Source organism: Hippopotamus amphibius, chromosome 1, assembly GCF_030028045.1.
Source record: "Hippopotamus amphibius kiboko isolate mHipAmp2 chromosome 1, mHipAmp2.hap2, whole genome shotgun sequence".
Taxonomy (NCBI): Eukaryota; Metazoa; Chordata; class Mammalia; order Artiodactyla; family Hippopotamidae; genus Hippopotamus; species Hippopotamus amphibius.
The window spans coordinates 161,584,017-161,600,923 of NC_080186.1; the positions used below are offsets into that span (position 1 = coordinate 161,584,017).

General features: G+C 55.0%; 1 protein-coding gene across 2 annotated transcripts in view; it reads left to right on the forward strand.

Moving 5' to 3' along the window:
• Positions 1-16,907, forward strand: part of NRG2 (neuregulin 2) — a 219,206-nt gene that overhangs the window by 185,628 nt on the left and 16,671 nt on the right. Inside the window, exons 6-8 of one of the 2 annotated variants that reach the window (XM_057733613.1) lie at positions 1,249-1,367; positions 9,858-9,978; positions 16,348-16,406. In XM_057733613.1, the coding sequence (XP_057589596.1) occupies positions 1,249-1,367; positions 9,858-9,978; positions 16,348-16,406 (299 nt within the window). Of the gene's footprint in view, positions 1-1,248; positions 1,368-9,857; positions 9,979-15,907; positions 15,985-16,347; positions 16,407-16,907 lie in introns of both variants that reach the window. The other variant, XM_057733623.1, reaches the window with a different exon arrangement.

Consider the following 16,907-nt stretch of genomic DNA (forward strand, 5'->3'; position numbering starts at 1 on the left):
CTAAAAGAGGAGGCGGTTACATCACATTCAGAAGTTTTCATGCTACTTCTTTTTTCCCCCTGGGGACCAGGCTGGGGTCCTGGGGTTTTATCCAGAGCGCAAACTGGCCCCAAAGAGCACTGGGGAGGGGTGGGAGGTGTGAACAGATCCTGCAGAGCCCAGGCACCCGCGGGCAAGTGCAGGGAAGCCCACGGAAGGAAGGAGAGTTTTGGCAGGGTCTTCAGAAAGCAGAGGGGGAGCAGGGCCAGGTGCCCTGGAGTCACACACAGCACTGGAGTCCCTGCCCAGGCCTGGCCTCACAACTCGCGGCATGCTGGGCTAGGTGCAGAGCCCTCCACAGAGGGGTTGGCGTCAGCATCGGGCTTCGGGGGACCGTCCACGAGACGCTCGGGGCCCGCGTCCTCACCAACTCCAGCTCCTCGTCCACATCTGCCCTTGCCTTGCCAGGTGCCCTGGGACAAGTCCGGAAGCCGCTCTGGGACTCAGTTTTCCCATCTGTCCTTCTCTGTCCTCCTCCAGATTAGCCATGAGGGTCAAGTCAGGCCTTGAGGATAGGATCTTTTTGTTCCCTGAGGTATCCAAGCTCCCAGCACACGGAAGGCACTCAGTGAACATTCGTTGAATGAATGAAGCAAAACCCCTTGGAGAGGCCACAGAGTGTTCCTTCGTGGCAGGGCTGACATAAAGGCAGGGGAGAGCCACAGGTTTGGACTAGGAGGCTGGGCACAGTTGCCATGGGAACCTGTTAGATCAGTGGCCCTCCCAGGTATCTGGGAGCAGGCCTTGCTTGTTAGAGTGACAGGGCTGCTGCTTCTAAGGGAGGCTGAGGTAGCTATGAGTCAGTAGCTGCTCTGCTGGAAGGAGGTGGGGGAGACAGTGGGCCTGAGAGAAGAGCACTACAGCAAGAGGAGGGAGGTGGCCACGTGACTTCTTAAGAGACTCCACTTTTCTCCCCTAGAAAAATGGTTACAGAGAAGGCCAAGCCCTGGAAAAGTGGATGTGAGGATTCACAGACTTAGAACCCTGTGTTCTCCTGAGTGCCCAGGTCTCCCTCCAGCTCCGGGGACTCTGCATTCCACCTGGGCCCCAGCAATGGCTGGTCTGAGGGAATCTACTTCCCGTCCACCCTGCACAGACACTGTGGCTGTGCAGGGAGAGGTGACCGCTGGGTGACCGCTGGGAGCCACGGCCAGCCTGAGCCCTGGCTCACGCCTCTCCCCCCTCCCCTCTTATCCCCTCCCTAACCAGAAAGAACTCACGACTACAGTTCAACAAGGTGAAGGTGGAGGACGCTGGGGAGTATGTCTGCGAGGCTGAGAACATCCTGGGGAAGGACACCGTCAGGGGCCGGCTCTTCGTCAACAGTGGTAGGTGGTCCCCCAACAAAGGGAGGGGTCCTCCAGGGGGTCTCTGGGGCAGGCCAGCTGCCCCCCAGTCCTAGGGAGGCCCGCACGTGATCCCTCTTGCACTTGACTCCCCTCGCGCCTGCCACTGCTGTATCAAGCCCCGAGATCTGAGCCGATTCAGAGAAATGCAGTCGAAGCATAAATGTTTAGCTTTGTTATCTGGACCTGGAAGAGCCGCCAGCTCTCATTTTAAATACCCTGAAAACTAAATATTTTGAAATCAAGGGGTGGGGGGGGAAGGATATTTTTAGAAGGCAATTATGGGAGGCTGTGCTGCCAGGAGCGGGGCTCCGGGGAGAGGCAGACCCAGGGTGTGTGCGAGCCGCCTGCCCGCTGCTCTGCCGGGCGCCCGAGTGCAGGCCGCCCACGCGGCAGGGCCACAGGTGGGAGGCTTGGTGCCCTGGGCCCCTGGGGGCAGCCTCTGTTCAGGGATGGCAGGGCCCCTCCCCTGCAGGTCATCCCCTCCCTGGGAAACATGCAAGGTCAGGAGCCCGTGGCATCCTTAGCTTCCCCTCTACGCAGAGGCAGCTCTGGCTTCCGCATGGAGGCAGCCTCCCTGCTGAGCTGTCCTCTGGCTACTGCCCTTCACTGGAAAGTCACCAAGGCTGCCTATCCTCAGCCTTCACTCTAGCCTGAGTCCTCCGAACCCCACAGCTCTCATTCCTCCTCCTGACACCCAGCCTCCACGTACCACTTGGCTACCTGGTTGTTGGGTTCACTTCCAGTCCTGCATCTCCCCTTCATCCCCTGTGTTTCCACCAGACAGCCCTCCAGTACCCACTACACCCAGCACAGTCTGATGAGAACCTTGCCCTCGGACCCTCAGAGGAGAGCCTGGCCCAGACCCGGTCTGCTCTGTGTCGTAAGGGATCCTCCTGTCCTCCCAGCCTCTCAGCTCTTCCATCCCCCTTGTTGCTGGATCTGATAGGTCTGAGTCTTCGAGTTCTGGTCAGTCTTTCTGGGTCTTTCTCTCGCATCTATCCTTTTCATTCCAACCCCACCTCAGGACCAACCCTGGCCCAGGCTTCATCCCTGCTCACCTGGACCAGAGCAGAGACCTCTTAAGATACTTTCACCCTGTCATGCCCCCACCCACGGAGCCACAGAACAAGGACTTGGCCCCACCGCCCAGCTCTCACAAATCTAACCCAAATGGTCTTTCCAACCCTAGCTGTGGTCGGCCTCTTCTTCCCACTTTTATTCTTCCTGCCGTGCCATCTCTGCCAGGCAGCGGTCCTGACCACTCCAGCCCACCACAGAGGCACTCCCAGAGCAGGACCCATTCCTAGACCGCTTCTCGGTCCTCTGTGGTCTTGTGTGTCTCTCCAGTTCTTTCAGGTCGTTCATCAGCTCTCACCCTGTTGCCAAACTTCCTCTGCAGGTGTGACCTTCCCAGTGGAATTGTGAGCCCAAGAGTAGGGTGAACAGGGCGGATTCCTTCTCCCCAGGAGTTCCAGTAATCACTACCATTTCCTGAGAACATGCTCTATGCCAGGCCCCACATTCCCTCTGGAACCCTGACTCAACCCTATGGTGTATTTCGTGAATTAGGAGACGGAAGCTGAGAGAGGTTAAATATTCTGCCCAAACAGGTAGAGCTACACCATGTAAAAGTAGTTGGCAAACACTGAGCCCCCATAAGCTCTGTGGGGCCATGTCTAGCCTGTTTACTCCTCCAGCCTTGGGGCCTAGAGCAGTGCCAGGCTCTCGTCAGTACCTGGTAAACATCACAGAAAAGACCGTAGACCCCGCTCCAGGGCCTTTCCTGACTCCACGTGGCCCAGCCTGGGCATGGCTGCAGTGGAGGGAGCTGGGCCCTCCCGTTCCTCCCAGCCTGTCTCAAGCCTGCTGGACCCAGCATCTGCCACCCCCAGCCAGAGTGGGCAGACATTCTCAGATCCACTTTGGATTTGAGGTTCCCTGTTTTATATTTTAAGACTTTCTTGGTTAGAACTGATAAGACATAAAACTACCTTAAGGAATTTGTTAGTTTTTAAAGCTGGGAAGTCCAGAGGTAGAACTGTTCCTAGACACACAGAGGACCTCAGAGCAGGGGTCAGGATGTTCCTTCCTAGGGTGTGTTGCCTTCCTTTGCTCCTCCTTTGAAATGGGCTTCTCCCACATTTAGAGAAGGGATTGGGAAGAGGAGGCTGTGGCCTCAGCTCCAGGTTTACATCATCCCAGCACCACTCAGGGGAAAGAGATAGCTTCGTCTGTTTCCATTCACACAATCACAAGGATGGATTCTGGCCCTATGCCCACTCGGCCCAGTCACGTGCTCAGGGGGATGGGGTGCCATCCTTGCCAGCCCCGTGTGTGTGCAGAGGGGTAGTGAGAGGCAGAGTACTGTGAGTGCTGGCCCTGCCAGAACTACACAGGGGCACTTCCCTAGAGCAGTGCTGGGGCAGAGGAAGAAGAAAGGGCTGCCATGCCATGCAGGAAACCACAGTAGTGTCCACCGTTGGGAGACCCTTTAGATAAGCTGCAGCTCCACCCCACATGTGGGCTGCCTCCTGTCAGCCCTCAGTAGCTGGTGTTCTGATCAGTTAGGGATCAGACCGTAGAGCTTTGGGCTGGGCCCCAAGGGCTCCGTGCCGCTCGTGGCTCCAGCAGGCAGGAGAGTGGCACTGCAGAGCTGTGGACAGAGTTGAGAGCTTTGGTCTGAGTCCGGCTCTGTCGTGCAACCCTGAGGGAGTTCCTCCACCTCCCTAGCCTTCAGTTTTCCCATCTGAGGCTGAGCTAGATAACCTCTACGCCCCTTCTCCCTAAATGTCTGGAATTCTCCGGGTTTTTCTGTGTTGAGGCTAACATCCTGTGCACCTAGCTGCCGCCACCACCACACATGCACACCCCCCCCACATCTCTTCAGCTGCCCTTCAGTCCATGCAGTCAAGAGCCCACCCCTGATGTGGGGAGGTAAAAAGGGCCACCGGAGGGGACCAGGAGGTCCCACTGGGAACGTTTTCCCAGGTAGAGATGCTCAGGCTCCTTGTTTACTGGTGGCACCCGGAAGACTTGCAGCAACCCCACCCTGGGGAGGGGGGTGGAGGGCGGGCAGCGGGCAACTGTGCCTGCCCCCCTCTGACTCACCCAAGGTGGGTTTGGCTTGGCCCGCCTGGGCCCCAGGGAAGCCAGGCTACAGGGGCGGGGCAGCCAGAAGAGTGCATGGGAGGGCTGGCAAGGAGCAGTGGCCGCCCAAGGGGCATCGCTGCAGGCTGGAAAGATGCAGAGGCGTTGTCCCTGAGCAAGGAAGTGGGGGCGGGGGGAGCAGCTGCCGTAGCTGGTGGCAGGGAGCGCATCTCGGCAGCATCAGCTCCCTCCTGGCCCCTTGTCTCCTCAGGCCCCCAGTGCGCTCACTCACACCAAGTCACTGAGGACTGATAGAGACCTCCTGGGTTTATCCTTCCCAGGTGTTCTTTTTTTCATCAATTTTTGGAGGTGTAATTTACATACCATAATATTCACCCTTTTGAAAGTATACAGTTCAGTGGGTTTTAGTGTATTCACAGTTGAGTAATCATTGCCACTAATTCCAAAACATTTTCATCACCTCGGAAAGAAACCCCATATCCATTAGTAGTCACTCCCCATTTCTCCAGATTAGAGCCGACCCTACCTGCAGTCAGAGCTCTGCCAGCTCACAAGAGACAGCTTTCCTGAGCTGGCTGAGAGGAGGAGGAGTCAGCAAGAAGTTCGTGGTGCTCTTTTTTTTTTTTTTTTTTTTTTGGCTCTTTATTGGAATACAATTGCTTTACACTCTTGTCCCAGTTTTTGAGGTACACCAAAGTGAATCAGCTGTATTTATACATATATGCCCATATCCCCTCCCTCCCGCGACTCCCTCCCACCCTCCCTATCCTGGCCCTCTAAGGCATCCGTGGTGCTTTTAACGAAACAATCAGCCTGATTCAACGCACTTCTGGGAAAGCAGCTTCCTCATCGACAGGTAAAAGAACTTGGGCCTGTCCTATGGTGGCTATACCAGTCCTGGTATATCAGGCTGGGCCTGGCTTCGCCCCAGAGGGCAGGCAGGTGTGACCTGGGGTGTCACGGGATCACGCAAGCCCTGGCGAGGCGTCTGGGCCTGTCCCTTCCCCGGGGGCTTAGAAAGGCCCAGCTGTTTAATCGCAGGCACGTGCATGTGTGCTGTCAACTCCAGCCTTCAGCAAGGCCACACTCAGCAAGACACTGTTCTGAGAGCTGAGGGGTCACAGTCTTGGCTCCCAACAAAGTCCCCTCAAATGGCAGGAAGCTAAAACCTGAACTCAAAGCATCAGCCTGTTCTAGCACACTGAGGAGGAAAGACAGGCAACTTAACGGGAGAGGGGGCATTCTAGGCAGGTGGGAGGGGAGCCTTAAAGGATGAAGGCCCTTGATCTGGGCCTTGAGCGATGAGCAGAGATCTCCTCCAAGAGCAAGGGAGAAAAGCAGCTGCAGTAGCTGGCAGCAGGCAGAACACCTCCCCAGCATCAGCCCCCTCCCGGCCCATTTTCTCTTCAGAGACACAAACTCACTCACACCAAGACACTAATGGCTGATAGAGGCTTCCTGGGTTTACCCTTCCCAGGTGTTTTCTTTAAATCCCCACCAGCCCCTGGCAACCAAAATCTACTTTCTGCGTCTATGGATTTACTTACTCTGGCCATTTCATATAAATAGAATCACAGAATATGTGGCCTTTCAAGACTGGTTTCTTCCACTTAATGTTTCTGAGGTTCATCCATGTTGTAGCAGTTTTAGTACCTCTTTCTTTTTCATTGCTGAATAATATTCCATTGCACAGGTCTATCACATTTTGTTTATATATTCATCGACTGTGATTGTTGCATCATTCTTGTCTCCACATTTGGGTTATTATGAATGCTGCTGCTATAACTTGTGTCCAAGTTTTTGTGTAGACATATGTTTTCAGTTCTCTTGGATTTGAATTGCTGGGTCATATGGTAACTAATTTTTTGAGGAACTACCAGCTGTGTTTCAAAGTGGCTGCACCATTTTACATTCTCACCAAAGTATGGGGGGGTTCCCATTTCTTCACATCTGCACCACCACTTGTCATTATCCATCTTTTTTTAAATATAGCCATCTGAGGGGGTGTTAAGTGCTGTCTCACTGTGGTTTTGATTTTCATTTCCCTAACGACCTTCCAGGAGTCTTTGCATTTAGTAAGAGACAATGCTTTCACCTATAGAGAAGACATCATCATCGGCCAAGGAGACCAGACCAGACCTTGGGATAGCAGCAGAAGTACCTTTCTCTAAAGAATCAGATGTCCATTTGCTCTTTAGAAATATCTGTAAATATTCATTAAGCACCTATTACATGTCAAGCGCTGTACTCCGCATTGGGATTTGTTCACCAGTGAAGCAGACAGACATGGCCTCTGCCCAGGTGGAGCTTACATTTCTAGTGGAGGAGCTAAGCTCTAGACAGCTAGTAATTGCACAACTAGTCCTTTAATTGTTAGAATAAGTACTACAAGTACAAGTTACACAGCTAAGGGAAGGAGTAAAGGAGGAGTCTGAGCAGCCTCTCTGAGACACTGATATTTTGAAAGTCCTATATAAAAAAGCACTTGGCCTCTTAGAGGAGCTGGACTAAGCCAGTGGAGTCTGAATATACTGCAAGACAGGGACAGGACATGAAGCACGAGAGGTGGTGAGGCCCAAATTAGACTTGGGGAGGGGTTGAGGGACTTTGAGTACAAATGGAAGCCATTGGAGGGTTTTGATAATGGAAGTGATTGATCAATTTACATATTTTAAAGACCACTTTGGCAGTGGCTGCAAAGCGAAAAGGTTAGAGATGAAGGCAAGAGTGAGGGCAAAAAGACCAGCAAGGAGGCGATTGTGGCCATCCAAGAAAGAGACCACGGAGGCCTGGGCTGGGGAGGCAGTAGTGAGACATGGACAGAGCCTCAGGAGGAGGTAGGAAGGCAGCTGGGTGTTAGACGGCTGGGGGAACAGAGGAGAACCAGAAATCAAAGATGCCCTCTAGGCCTTTGGTTTGTGCTGTTCAGTCATTGAGATGAGCAAGGCTAGAGGAGCAAGTGGCTGCGGCAGATGAGTGGGAGCTGGGTTTAGGGTGGTCCAGCCCCATCCCCATGGTGGTGTCCGGGGAGCGGCCAGATTCTCCCACTTGGAGGTCATATGCCATCTTCACTTCCCCAAACACAGGAGAACACAGGGAAGAAATGGGAATAGGCTGACAAGGGAGCGTAAAGCCCATGTGTGCTGGAACAGCATGAATGCACCTTCGGTGTGGAAATCTTCCTGCGTGAGCCGTCACCACCAGCAGAGTTGCATGCGGTGACTTGGGAGGGCACTGCCGTCACTGGGGGGGCCTCAAGGTATTTCTGTTTGAGGTGGAAAGGCCTGTAGTCACTTCCCCCCACACCTTCTGCAACCAGCTCTCCCATTGCCCTCCCTTTTTGGCTTTCTGGGGCCCCAGCCTAGTCCCCATGGTTCCAGCAGCCCTAGGCCATGCATCCCAGCTGGGGCCCCGTCTTCCTCAGAAGTCATCCTCTGCCTTCCAAGGCCTCTGTGAGCACAGACATGCATGTGGACAGGCCCAAGTGGGCAGCTGTGGTCCTGCCACCATCCTCACTCCTGCCCACTGCTCACTCAGCCCAGCATCGGGAAGTTCCCACCACCCCCGACTGCAGAGGGCATCAAGCTGGCCTGAGATTTCTCTGGCTTGGCCAAGGTCCAGGAGAGGACCCAGGCCCATGGTCCACATCGTGTTTGCATTCGCCTGCCTGTCAAGCCTTGGCGTGATATGTTCTTTCATGAGGGACCAGGTGCCTGGTGAGAGTGCCCAAGCAGACACCAGGAGCCCTGAGGCCTTGTTACAACACACACTGGACTCTGGAAGGCCCTTCCTGCTCTCTTCCCTCACTCCTCCTTGGCAGTGTAACCAAAGGGCAGGACAACCTCTAGGGTCCTCCCAGCAATGAGATTTTATAACTCAGCTGTTTCTCTTCTCTGTCCCTTTCTTAGATCCCTGGGTCTCACTGACCCAGAAGCATGTGGGTCCCAGCCGGGTGTGGGGTTGAACAGAGGTGGGAGACGTCAGCAGGGGTGGGGCTTGAGGTTGCCAGACTAGCAGCAGGCATGATGTGGAGGGAAGGTGGGATCTGGCCCTGCCCGCTGGGTTTTATCAGTGAGCTCCTCAGACATATACAGAGGCAGAGCTGTGTATACACTCCCAGTCCCGCGCTCCATCTGTCTCCCCACACGTCTAAACACTCAGGGCGCCAAGTGCCTGCCCTCCTCCTCCTCCTCTCATCCCCCCACTTACTGTGGGGGATGGTGGAGACTCAGTGCCCCTGAGGAGACAGGACCGGCCAAGCAGCCTTGGCCAGGAGGCCACTGCTGGGTGGGCATGAGAGGCCCTCAGAGCCACAGAAGCTGAAGGGGAAGCAGCAACCCATTTCTGGCTGCCCAATATGGATATACAGCCTAAGGGGTTAGCTAACAGATAAAGACTGAAATTTGGGGCAAGAATTTTCCATTGAAACCAGGCTTCTGGATGCCATGCCACTGGGGAGCAGTGCTTTTGTGATTTTCATTCATCAAATGAGTCTGATCCATCAGGTGTGCAGTCTGGGTTAGCAGCCTTGAAGCCTAGTCTTGCTCTCACCTAGTTTCCACATCCAGCTGTCCCCCAGCCCTCTCCCCAGCAATGGGAAGCCCTGGATTTGTAGCCTGGGCTGTCCAAGGCCTGGAGGTTCCCTCCAGAGGCAACAGCGGACTGGGTGGGGCAGGTGGGGGCTGCCTGGCGAGGGAGGACATGAAGAAGGCCCCGGATGCCTCCAGAGATGGGCATAGTGGCCTTTGTAGCATTTCCAGAAGGCTTGTCCCCACCCTGGGACAAAGGGGGAAGAGATGGAAGCTACGGTTCTCCCTACATCTGCCTAGATCTTAGCAATTACAGTGTCCAAAAAGGTGCCATTCCCCTCAAAGTCCAGCTCCCTCTAATCATGCTCTGGTCCATGAGAGCCCCAACAGTGCAGACGGATGTAAATATCTCCTCCCTGCACCCCTGTGACTTGCCCCCCACATAAGACATGGTAACTCATCCACCTGCAGTGGAGCCCCCAGATAGGCAGGCAGGCAGGGAAGCAGCAGAGGTGGGCCCTTATTCCAGAAGATGGAGCAGTTTCTGCTCACCTCTCATCCCCTCCAAAAAAAAGAACATCTTCCCAGCCTGTGGAGGTCTGCCTGGATCGAGGATGCAAGGTGGTACTGGGCAGATGGTCAGACTCACAGTGGCCTCCCTTTGGCCTTGCTGGTGACTGGGAGAGCCCACCAGACCTTTCCTCCCCAGCCATTCCTACAGTCTCTGATCATCCAGCTTTGAGATGGGCCATGAAGGACCATGAAGGAGGGGATTCCTGGGGCCCAGAGGTGGTCTCAGGGGGTCACCAACACATGTCTCTTGTACCTCCAGTGAGCACCACCCTATCATCCTGGTCGGGGCACGCCCGGAAGTGCAATGAGACAGCAAAGTCCTATTGTGTCAATGGAGGCGTCTGCTACTACATCGAAGGCATCAACCAGCTTTCTTGCAAGTAAGTCACCAGTGGGTGTGGGCATGGGCGCAAGAGCAGGGGGAGAGAGGCTGGGGCGGAAGTGGAGGGCTCTGGGAAAAGTGAGCTTCAAGATACTGATAAGGGGTCTCCAAGGGGTGTAGATAGGGAGGTTTGCCCCACTTCCTAGCCCTTTCCTGGGATATGGGGCAATGTAAGCTCTAAAGGGCTCAGGGCTTCTGCAGTCCCAGTTTCCCAGGCCCCTACCCACCCCATCTTCCAATGTCCACCCTTTCACCAACACCTTCTAGGGAGATGGCGAGGCCAGTCTATGCTCTGGGCACTGGGCACTGGATTCTCACTCTCTCTCTGTCTCTCTCTTCCCCTCCACACCTCTCAGCAACTTTCCAAACTTTGTTCTGATGAACATTGCCCAGGGTGCATCTTCCCCCACAGTGAGGAGCCTGGCAGGGTTAGGTAGGGCACATGTCCCTGAGCCCTGGCTAGCTGAGGTCTGCTCTTACAGCCTTGAGGGAAGAGGAGGGCTCTGCCCCCAGTGCGCACCTCAGGACCTGGCTCTTCTCCCTGCCTAGCAGGACCCCAGTGCCCACATATGCCCTGGCTGCTGCCTGTGCCCCTTCAGTCCCCAGCCCCTCCCTGGGGGATGGACACCAGCAAAGACATCACTGTGGGTGTGGCCGAGTGGGGGAGGTCAGGGTTGAGGAGAAGCGGCTGCCCCGCAGGACTTCCCAGGAGCTGAGGACCCCCTGCTCCCCACCCTTAGCGGACAGGGTAGATGGGAGCACAGTGATCAGGGAGGGCTTGTTCAGGCCCAGCCACGTCTTCTGGGAGCCCGGCCCCCACTGCCCCCTTGGCAGATTCTATGGTGGGTGAACAAGGAACAGGTAGGGGAGCTTGGTGAGGGCAGCACAGGTTCTGACTGGATCCTGAGTAGAGGAAGGGAGGCCTAGTTAACAACTTTGGATTTCAAAGCAGCCCAAGCCTAGGGCCCTGGCGAAGTGCCTAATCCGCCCCATGGCGTCTGGGCAAAGGCCAGCAGAGTGCTGATGAAGATTCACAGCGAGAGGCGTTTGCCCATCCCACAGATAAGGTCAGGTTCAGCACTCCTGGGCTTCCCTGCCTCTGGCCTCCAGTTCCAGAGCTGCATCTCCCTCCTGACTACGGCCTCAGCCAAAGGACCCTCCGCCTCTCAGCGTGATAACGAGGGGCCACGCCTCCTTCACACTCTCCCCGCAGAGCTGGGCGAGCTGAGCCTGGACGGCCAGGCACACCTGTGCCCCCTGCTGCGGCTGGCGTCCACCTCGGCTTCACCTTTCACCTGCTGCCATCCGCCTTCCGGCCTCCCCCATTCTGAATCTCAAGGGACAGCCCCAAAAGCAATAGCAGGTGCCCCAGGGAAGTTCTCAGTCCACACTCAGCCCCTCATCCTTCCTCTCTTTTGGCCTCCAGGAAACTGCCACATTAGTGCCCTAGACCCTGGGGAACATTCAAGCTTTGCAAATGCTCTGAGCAGTTTGGAATAAATCTATAGAAATGCATAAGGGTTCCGGAATACCTCACAGTGATGGCCCAGCCCTGGACCCCCTCTTCTTATCCCCCACAACACACACACACACACACCAGGCCTCTCTTCTTCCCTAGCTCCTTGGGTCCCAGAACCTTGGAGAGATCCAGCATTGTCACTGAAATCAGCCCTGGCTCCAGACAGGAAAGGTTGCAGCCACCCAGAACAGGTGCCAGGCTGAGGAGGGCCTTGGGACCCAGGACTCCAGTGCTAGTGTTTAGTGTAGGGAAGAGTAGTGAGCTACAGGGTTCCCAGGGGGCCCTGCCAGCAAGGCTGTAACCCTAGGACCCTCTGGGTCCTGCCCCACTAAGTCTGAGAGGAGCAGAGCCTGAGCCATTGTGAAGAGGTTGTCCTGTTTCCCCTCCCCACCAGGACAACTGCGGCTCACTGCTTAGAACCTGAGCTTGGTACCCAGAACCACCACCTCCCCATCTGAACCTGCCCTGGGTCAGCCCCAGCCAGGGCTCCTGGAACCAACTTCCCCGACTCCCTGAGCCCTCAGGGGAGAGGGGCATCCCTGGCGGGGATTGCAATCAGGAGGGCAGGTCCTCAGAGCTGTGCTGGAGAAGGGCAGAGGGGAGGGGGCAGGGCAGAACCCAGAGGCCATTCTGGGGGTGGGTGAGCCGGGAGGGAAGGGGGGTAGGCCTCTTGGGGTTCCTGATGACACCCTGAATGGAATGGATGGAATAAAAAGGAAAGAACTTAGGAAACGGAACTCACGTCGTACCATTTGTGCTGTTTGTTTACTTTTTATTTTGATTTTTTTGCATTTCCGCTTAGCTTGGATAATGAAACTAGACTGGTCAGTTTCAGTCCAGTTTCTACAAAAATCAGTTTTCCTTCCTGGTTTTCTGACACTTGTTGTTGTCTATTGGTTCAGAGCCCTGCAGGGAGTGTTGGAAAGCAGGCACACTCCGTCCCTCCTGTTTTTCTAGAATTCAGAGCCAAAAGAAACAGTGTCACTGATACTGAATTTTGTTCTAAAAAAGAAAACTTAGGGGGATTTGAAAACGGGGGTCCAAATCAAGGTGACCGTCTCCTGTCTGGGCCAGACAGGGGCCTCTGCACTTCCTCTTGCTGCTTTCTCCTCTTCTCTCCGTGTTTTTATAGAGCACGGTTGGTGCGTGACTCTTGGGGACTGGTTCAGGGGATGATGACAGAACAAGACTCTCTTTCCAGCCCTGTGCACATACCAGTGGCATGCCTCCCTTTCCCATCAGCTCATCGCCCCATCCCCTCTGCTCCCATGTTCAGGTGATTTCCCCCATCCCATACCCATCTGCCTGCTCATCCTCGCCGCCTCTCCACCCCAACCCCTCATGAGGCCAGAGACCCTTCACTTCCTCCAGTGCCCGGGGCACACCCTCATCCTTCATCCTTTCCCTCCCTGGGTGAGGGCAGCACACATGGCATTATCCCCAGGCTACCAAAAGGAGAAACTGAGGCCCGGGAGGTGGGGTGGGAAAACGGAGAGGCAGAGTCCCAGCCTCTCTGTTACCCCAGATGCAGCCCGTGGGCTCTCCTCTCTGCCCCTCTCTCACCCCTGCTCTTCTCCAGCCCTGAGCACACACCTTCCCGTAGTCAAGGATAACAGCTTGGGGGGAAGGGCTGGGAAGCCTGTTACCTGCCGCTCCTCCTAATCTGTCCCGTGTCGCTGAAACGCAGGGTGTCAACCCCTGTTTCAGTGGCAATTACCTACTACCAGCCAGCCACCCATGCCAAGTTCAGACCCTGCTCCTGGTTGACAGGCTAATGTAGCCTGTACCCTGTCACCAGGTCCTGGGAGCAGGGCAGAGAGGCTCTAGGCCCACCCCCAGAGCCTTCTCTAGGGAAGCCCCAGACTCCTGTATTGCCTTATCCTCAACAAGCAGGGCTGATGAGAGAACAGGAGTGTCCGAAAGCCCCGTGAAAGGAGCCAGCGCCCGAGGAACAGCACAGGTGTTAGTCCTCCCAGACCCATGCCCATCCCCCACCACCCTCTCCTTTGTGCAGCCAGTGGGGAACACAACTTTCCCAGGGCAGGAAGGTTAGGACTATACGCACAACTCCAGGCTGCATGTTCATGTTGTAGACAGTGTCCACAGCACCACCTGGAGCTGTGCAACTCTGTGGCCATGAAAACAATGAGGATACAGTTGGGGTAGTCCAGGCTGGGTGTGGGACCAAGAATGCAGGGATGTGCTTAATTATCCTCCATCTCCAAGAGCCATGGGAAAGCATCCTGACTCCCAGCAGTGGGAATAAATTCCCTCCTGTCCCCTCCTGCCCTTGCGCTCCCCCATTCTCTCTCTTACATACACACAGGTTTTCCCTGTCTCCAGGAGCCGGGCTAATCTCAGACACTGGACACAGTCAAGCCTATCTCTTTCTCATTCCTCTGTGGATTGCAAGAGTCATTTTGGCAACATCCTGGGTCTTTATCCTCCACCCCCAAAGGTGCTACTGCTTGAAAAATCACTCCTACGCCTCTAGTCCCCATCCCAAGTGGAGTCAGTTTCTGAGAGCTGAGGAAGAAAAGCTGAGCCTGACTGGAGCTGGTTGGAAAGCCTTAGCCACTACCTCCATTTTCCTGGGCTGGGATGATTGGGGGCGAGGGGTCAGAAAAGGATGTATTGACAAAGTTGGAGCCTCCTCCTCCAAGCCACCCCGTTCAGCAGGATGCGTGTGCATCAGTGTCACTTTCAAGTTCCGCCCCCTTCTCCAGATACACTCCCCTCCCCTTCCACCACCGTTCATTAGCCAGGCATACCTGCACACACACTGCCCCCACTGCAAGGACCAGCCTCCCTCCTCCCCTGAGGGAGATACCATAAGGCCCAGAGAGACTCCAGCTAGCTGCTCATCCACCACTCTCGATACTCCAGGCTAGATTGGAGGCCACAGGGTTTTTGTGAGGGTCTATCACAGCCAATTGCCATCACCCCCTATAAGTTCATGGGGCTACCGATGGTTGCTTTACCCTAGAATGCTAAGAGGTAGAGTACATTCACCTTTTGGGGACGTTTACTGATGAACGTCATTGACCTGTTTTTGAGGGGACGCTGGTGATGGACTGACCGAATTTCCTAAGTTAGAAGAGGCAGAAGAGCATAGACCCATCTATGAGCAGGGGGCAGGGGGAGGGGGTCCGTCTGGCCCTGTCTGTAAGCTTCCCTTAAGTATCTGGCCTTCTGGGGTTCAGAAGAGAGTACAGGGCTGGGCATATCTCCCAGAAATCTGCAAGACAGGGACTCACTTGAGGGGAGAGTGGCAGCCAGAGAGCAGAAGAGAGGGGATGAGGTCAGGGAGATGGGAGTGGGTGGGTCTCTGCAGGAGGCAATGTGGGAGAATGAACTCCCGCTAGAGTCAGGCAGTGATGGAGGAGCAGGTCATGGGGAAAGGGCAGGTGTCCCAGGCAGCCAGTTGGCCCCCTGATGCAGAACAGGCTTCAGGGTCCCCAGGGAGCCTGCTTCAGCACCCCCCCCCCCCCCCGCCCCATCATGATTCTTCCCACCTGAGGCCAGATGTCCCACACCTGCCCTCAGCCCACCAGCTTTGAGATGCTGGTACTTCAGGCTTCTCTCCACCCTCACCTGTTCCCACTAAGCTTTTCCCGTGTCTATTGCTCTAGGGCAGCCTTCTCCAAGCCGTATGTTCACAAGGATTCCTCAAAAAATGACTTCCAAGATCAAATAAATTTGGAACATACTGGAAAGTTCAGTTCTTTCCTCTTAAAAATTTTCATAGCCTTTCATATGCTAACGTGCTCTGCAACTCTACAAGGAAGCCTGGGAATGGATTTCCTAGACTCACTTGGCCACAGAACCCTCTTTGAAAGAAAAGATGAGACATCACCAAGGCCCCTTTTGTTGTGGGCACACAGTCTGGGAACAGCATTCCCAAGTTCTCCTTTGAGCTTTCTGGGGACTGTTCCATGGATGAGAAAACCTGCCCGGGGCCCTGGAGAGAACCCTTGGGTAGGGCCTGGAAGGAATGGCTCCCCAGAACTTGGTATTCCAGAAGGCTCCCAGCCCCCCACCTGCTGACTGCCTGGCACCAAGGGGCTACAATTCTGGCTTCTTGGGGCCCCAGGCAGGTCAGAAGAGAAGTCTCAGTGACCATTAGGACCTTTAGGCAGTAAGTTCCCAATTTCCCCACACTGCTTCCCCGAATCATCTTCTTCCCCACCCCACCCCCGCTTCCCCACCACCTGGAGCCACATCTTTTAGAGAGATTTTGAAGATTTCCGAGCCCTCCACCCAGCCCCAACTCCAGCCCCTTCAGCAACGAGTGTGCCCCAGCGCTCGACTTGGTTTTCTCATTCATCACTGTGCACTTTGATTTCTAACCTAAGCCTCGCGGATGATGCCAGTTTGTTCTGTGATTTTTCCCCTTTTCCTTCTCCAGATGTCCAAACGGATTCTTCGGACAGAGATGTTTGGAGAAACTGCCTTTGCGATTGTACATGCCAGATCCTAAGCAAAGTATGTTTGAAGATACAAACACAAGTCCCTGCTCCTTAGAAAGCTTCCGGGTGCAGTCCCTCCCACTCCCCTCTCCGTTGTAGGACATAGGGCCAGGGGTGTTGGTTGTTTTAATCTTTGGCTGTTTTGTTTCTTTTTTGTATTTTGGTTTGTTAGTTCTTTTATTTTGCTTTTTCATTTTTTGGCCTAATCCTTGGGTTGAAAGTTCAGGGCTGCAGGTAAGGGGCAGAGTGGCAAGGCCGGTACAAATGGTAACAGTGGCAAGGAACCCAGCTGGCATTGGCAAGAGCCCTTGCCGGGGCGTTGCGATGCCTGTGTCTTGCTATCCTGGCTCTCTCTTTCTGGTGTTCTTTCTTTTGGTAGGTGTCCTGTGGGATACACCGGGGACAGGTGTCAGCAGTTCGCAGTGGTCAACTTCTCCAGTATGTCTCTTTCTGCTATTTCTTTCCTTCCCTGGTAACGGACAGTTCTTCCCCCGCCCTACCCCCCACCCCATGGGAAGGAAGGGGCCTTGCGTAGAGAGATTGGAATGGGCGGGAAGGGGAACTCGGGGGTGTCCTAGGCTCCTCTCAGTCTTCATCAGAAGCCTGTGCGTGTGACTGAGCCAAACTTGGGTCCACTCGCGCAACGCACGGCAAAGCTAACCTACTCAACCAGCTCGAGGTGAGAGAAAGAACAGCACTAGGCACAAGGCCTCCAGCAAACGATAGGAGCAGCTCAGGGGAAGGGTTTTTAAAGACGGTGGGAGGGTGGGGTCACGAGGTGCGTGATCAGCTTGTGCTCAGTCCTCTGATTGGTGGATGGTGAGGTAACAGCGTGAGGTTTCGGGAATCCCAATCCTCAACCTTCTGGTTCCAGTCAGTGTGGGGCCTACGTGGAGGTGGCCATCATGGGTTTAACTTCTTCCACCTGGTCGGGGGGTT